The sequence below is a fragment of the Lissotriton vulgaris genome, chromosome 4_1 (genome assembly GCF_964263255.1).
Source record: "Lissotriton vulgaris chromosome 4_1, aLisVul1.2, whole genome shotgun sequence".
Classification (NCBI taxonomy): domain Eukaryota; kingdom Metazoa; phylum Chordata; class Amphibia; order Caudata; family Salamandridae; genus Lissotriton; species Lissotriton vulgaris.
The window spans coordinates 1623543295-1623549294 of NC_141691.1; the positions used below are offsets into that span (position 1 = coordinate 1623543295).

The window sequence follows — 6000 nt, forward strand, 5'->3', positions numbered from 1 at the left end:
TGCCACAGGGTGGACTTCTCTTCCCAAGAAGGGTCGGTTTGGAATCTCTACAGAATGAACTGTAGATCATAAATCCCCCATATCATTCAAGATAAAAATAGTCTGGCCATTGACTTCACCATCAATGTATGGGCCACTGTGGTCTACCTCCAAGACTTCTCCAAGTAAGCAACCCCTACCCCCTCAGGAACTGTCATTGAGAATTATTCTCTGGAGATAACTGAGAAAAACTATTACTCAGAATAAATGGATTCTGTTAGTACCTTGGATCAAATGGTATTTTGTGTTTCCTATTTTCTGTAACACTGGGGCTACAGCATATTCATACTAATATATCTCTGATCATACATTTTCTCTACAGGTGCAGGTTGGGCTTGGGCCAATGACTATTAATGTATGATTTACATTTATCTGCATCTGGGGAAAAAAATCACTTCGAAGTCGGATTTTGTCAACATTTCCGACTTACAATGAACTATTTCACTACAGAAATGACAAGCAGTGCTCTTCAACATATTTGCATTTGTAGCAGAATTGTTCACATTCCTTCTTACTCGACCCCACATCTGTACCATCCCATTACTCATTTTCACACCTTGTATTGAGGACATCACATTCATTCCAGTATTTCCAGGTGGGATATATCCAAAATCAGAGCTCATCAACTGCTTTCTACTATTTTTCTCAAACTACTTTGGCTGGGCAAATCAACAAAGAAGAAATAATAACGCTAGCACCATCTTTCTAAGGATACTCAACGCCACTGTGCATTTTAAAAATCTGCATGAGTCTCTCATAATAGGCATGTACTGACTCCTTTAGCTATTATGAAGGTCTTAAAATGGTTGTCAAATTAATGTCTTTCTGTGGCACCTTCTTTTTCAAATGCTCTATATTCTCCATGTATTTGTCAGCAACTACATCAGAAGGAGCATTACTAGGCTCTACCCTAGCTGATTCTTCAGTTGGCTAAGCTACAGCAACTTTACACTCGGACCACAAATCACTAAGAACTACAAACTCAAACAACGGAATTCAAATCATTCCAGAGCATTTTTTCATAAGTAGTCATCCTATGAACCTCCTTGTACCACTTTTCAGGTTCCTCTCACAAGTTTGTCATAAAAGTATAAACATCATCTCTTTTCCAAGACACATATGGTCATATTTACAAAGAGGTGGCGGAGCGTGTCGTTAGCCGCCTTGGCTTAACGACACGCTCCGCCACTTCAGAAATGCAGGACTGCACCATAATTACAAGAATATGGTGCATCCCTGTGTTTTCCCCTGCGCTGGCCCTAAGTTTTGCATCCTAGCGCCAATGCATCATAAAGGAAAGTTTCAATTCTATTAAGGATGCAGAGGCGAGGATTATGCTTAACTCTCTCTTATTTTATTGCTCAGCAGCCTTAAACAAATAGCAACAAAAGACTACAAATGCCAGGAGCCTTTGCATAGTTCAAAACAACCTTAGAGGCAGTCCCATATAAACAACATCAAGGAACAGCACTTCCTCTTTCTTTGCTGCTCAGCAGCCAGATAAGTGCTTTTTCCTTGATCTTGTTTATGTCTGTAGGGACATCGTACTATATTTACTGTGAGAACATTGGGGGCATTCGAGACGTGATTGTGCTCATTAACAGTGTGCCAGCACTAACCTTTCTCTCCGTGAGGGTCACTGTCAGCCACTGTATAGAATATAAAATGTCCTAGCTATCAGGAAGGAAAGTTTCAATTCTATTAAGGACGCAGAGGCGAGGATAATCCCACCCACATTAATCATTATTCCCACTCTCCCTCGATATTGAAAAGCTTCATGTTGGCTACATAATGTACTTCCAGAGGGTAATGGGTTATGGGGAGATTCCTATCTTGGACTCAATATGTGGGCTGAATTTAATGTGTGGATCGCTGATTAATCTGTTTTATTGACGTTCTGTTTCATGGATAACAGTTAGTTATCAAGTTGCTGATATCACTTCTTTCTATTTTTCCAGGGTTTAATCAGAAACAAGATTATTAGCAGAAAGTGGGACCAGGTGTTACGCCCGAAGTGAGAGGAAGTGCTATTCCTTGATGTTGATTATATGAGACTGCCACTATGGTTGTTTTGAGCTGCACAAAGACTCATGGGATTTCCAGTCTTTTGTTGCTATTTGTTAAAGGCTGCTGAGTAATAAAATAAAAGAAAGTTTAGCATAATCCTCACCTCTGTGTCCTTAATAGAATTGAAACTTTCCTTCATGATAGCTAGGACATTTTATAATATCCTCCACATATGAATCTTAATTTTGTTTATTTCTATCTCCCTCATCAGTTTTCTTTTTGTCTGTTGTCTCTTTGACTATTGCAAGGAAAACTATCATTCCCTCTATTATATCATCCCTCCAGCATCGCTTCTTTCAATCTCACTTGCCTTCAAGCGACTGTCTAAATGAACCCTTCACCAGCCTTGACATTTTCTGTCTTTCCTTCTCTGTAGCCATTTACTCTTATTAACTTAATGCCTCAAACTCTGTTGGTTTAGGTAGCAACTTTCATTCATTCAGAAATTGGCACAAGAAATATAGTTTTCTAATGTTAAAGATACCCTTTAATGGAAACTAGAAGCGGTATATTCATGCCATTGTAATTGTTTTCTTCATAGGAATTGTTCTTTACAAAATTGGCGACAAGTTCTCTATTTATATAACATATGAAATGGGTGATTACAAAAGTGGTAATGAGATGAGAAATGCTGTAAAAAATTTCTAAATCTCGGTTACTTTTTGTCTGTATGTGAATTTAGTTTTGTGTATGCTTCAACTTCTCATTATTTCACATAAATGTATGCTTCAAAAAGTATACATCGTCTTGTATTGTTTTTTCGAATTAAAGTTTTGTTAAGATTGATTCATGTTTAAATAAGGAATCATTTTGAATAATAATTCAATATAAGCTACTGTTCAGAACTTAACAAGATTTATTTCAGAATACATGAACAATACTAAGAGAAAGAATCCCTAGTAGGCCTTTTTTGCCCACAATTAACCTAGATGAGACACACAAACTCCCAGAAGGAAAATTTGGTAATTCAGAAAATCCTAGCTGCATGCAAGCAGCACATCACAATACATATTACCTTTGTGCAGCCAAGCAAAACCACCATTTCTCAAGATCTTGAATTTAGATTAAACCAAGCCATAATAAACCAAACCTTCATTGTAAATTACAAATAAGAATAGTACGTAAGAACAACAGTGATCAAACCAGCAATTGAACCCAAAACCAACATCAGATATTTAAATGCCTCACATACATCATAACCATCTATTTTTCAGGATAAGACTCACACTTCGCCAATACGCCCAGAAACACTCACAGCCACCAGAAGCATTCCATCTTATTCATACTTTACAATTAAAATTGTTTATGAATAGCACTGCTAGACAGGTTCTCTGTAAAACCCTCCTAGATAATCCACAAAGGAAAGTCCATTATCACTAAGGACTGGGCAAAAAATGAATTTTAAAAGCAGAAATGAGGTGCTCTTTAATGCAAAACCATACTCTGCTACCAAACATAGTGGGCGCAGGGTACTCCAAACTTTTAGACATGTCATAATCTTTCTAAATCAGAATGCCCACATTTCACTGGATTTTAGATGTTGTTATAGCTCAATTTCATGAGGCAATGTGTCCCCACCTCAAGGCTCGTCCCAAAGCATCAAAATTCGGAAATACAAATTCTAAGTAAATGAAGTCAAAGGGTGGGTTTACTACAGAAATTAAGCAATACAGAGTCAAAGTCATAAAGGCTCTTGATATAAAAATTAAACGGAGAAAGCAAAACCAGAAATAATTGCATGTCTCAAGTGGGCAGCAAACTTGAGAGAGTGTCGGACAGCACTCCTATTACAACAGCAAAGTCTTCTGGCTTACTCACAGAATCAAGGTTATTATTTTTGAATCTGAAATCATTGGATCTGCAGACTCACAGTAATGTGAGTAGTTGTAGCATTTCATCAGCAAATCAGAGCACATAAAACAACACGTCACATTGAGAAGTATTACCTGGTGAGAAAACTCAGTATTTTTCATAACTATATATTTTTAATTACATCACCCATGAAAAATCAAATTGTACTTACCCATTTACACAAACAGAATGAAAGCATATTCCTATTAGTCAGAAACGGTTCCCAGTTTTAATCCAATACTGAACTGTGTTAAAAGCGTTTGCATGTGATTTCATAGAAAAATGAATTCGTGGAATACCATTACTGAGAAACCATTTAATCTAAACTGTTTAATGGAAATTTTCAGACTGAATGGCATTTACCTTTTTGGAGAAATCAATTCATAGAATGTCTTTTGGTCGAAATTGGCTTTTGAATGCTTAATTCTTAAGTGTAAATTCCGTGGTTGCAGGTCATACTTTCGAGATATGTTTGCCAGTGCTTTACTTTAGAAGACATTATTTCATATTTATATTTATTACATTATCAAACAATTATTTTGGATGACTTTAATTCTACACCATCCATCGCTGACCCCTCATAACCACTCAACACCATCAATCCCTGCCCCTAAAACCCCTTACCACACCTAAACTACACTAAAAGCCCTTTCTAATCCACAAATCCACCATCCCTAAAACATAAACTCACTCACTACTCCACCCATTCCTGAACCCTAAAAACCCCTTCCTACGCCTAAACCCCAACCTTCCCATACCCCTTAAAAAACCTCAGCACATCCAAACTCCACCCATCCCTGATCTCTAAAAAATATAGGTGCCCTTAAACACCAGCCATCCATGATCCATAAGTTCTCCTTATCACCCTAAACTTCTCATACCTGAACCCTAAAAAAATTTTTTTACATCTAAACTCCACCCATCCCTGAATCCTTAAAACCCTCACCAGCCCTAAACTGCACCCATCCATGAACCCTAAAACCCTTACACTCCACCCATCTTTGAAACATAAAAACACCTCAGACACTCAAACACAACACATCCAAAAACCCTAAAAAAACCCTCACCACCCCTACACTTTACCCATCTCTAAACCCCAAAAACCTGTTTCTATGCCTGGACTTCAGTTATTCCTGACCCCTAAAAACTCCTCATCGTCCTAAATATTATCCTCCCCTCAACTCAAAAACCTGGCAGTAGTCCTAAACTCCACCCAAGTATAATGCATTTAGGGATTTTTCCTTAAAATTATCTTTCCTTTGAAATGCTGCCTTTAATTTTGTTTATTTGTGTGTTTTTCTTAAAATTGACGTTCCTTAAAAATGATTGTCCATGATTTGATTTCCCCTAATGTGGTTTCTTAGTTCTCATTTTCCATTAATTGACGCACATCAGTTAATTGCATGTTTTTGGCAAATAGATGTTAGATTTTGTTTGGTGAGTCTTTACATATATCATTTGTGTTACATGTTATTTCCTCATAGGGAACCTACACATTTGCCATAAAAGGATTTGTTGATGGTAAGAAGAACGACGATGTGTGCTTTACTTTGATTGTAACAGTCAAGGGAGACATCTGATCCATAGAGTCAGAACACAAGCTAATCCAGGCGACTGCTGCTGATTGATGTCCAGGTGAACAGAGGGACATGTTTTGACCTCTAGTTTATGTATTTTCAATAAACACATTTCTGTTTGTCAAAATGTCATTCTGTGTGACTAATAGTTATAAGCACGGAGTTGTTAAGTTTTCTGTGACAAAGAAACAGTATTCAATAGACTGGTTTTATGTATTTTTATAATTTAACCAATACAATACATTTAATAGATAATGCTCTCATAATACAGCCCAGAAGGACGTTATTTTTGGGAACAAATATTGGGCTACAACACTTTTGGAAAAAAAATCAAGAAGACAAAAATTGACAGATACACATTTTTAATAAGGGATAAGGAGAGGGTTAATGGTTAAGTATGGGGAAGAGTTAAATATATACAATGGAATTATTTAGTTATTTTCAATGAAAGGGGCAGTCTGGATCT

General features: G+C 36.9%; 1 protein-coding gene across 2 annotated transcripts in view; it reads left to right on the forward strand.

Annotated features, from left to right (window-relative positions):
- LY96 (lymphocyte antigen 96) overlaps window positions 1-5652 on the forward strand; it is a 636369-nt gene extending 630717 nt beyond the window's left edge. The window contains exons 5-6 of one of the 2 annotated variants that reach the window (XM_086965896.1): window positions 1998-2053; window positions 5442-5652. In XM_086965896.1, the coding sequence (XP_086822022.1) occupies window positions 1998-2053; window positions 5442-5463 (78 nt within the window). In that variant the 3' untranslated portion in view covers window positions 5464-5652. The remainder of the gene's footprint in view (window positions 1-1997; window positions 2054-5441) is intronic. The other variant, XM_086965895.1, reaches the window with a different exon arrangement.
- Window positions 5653-6000: the final 348 nt, after the last annotated feature.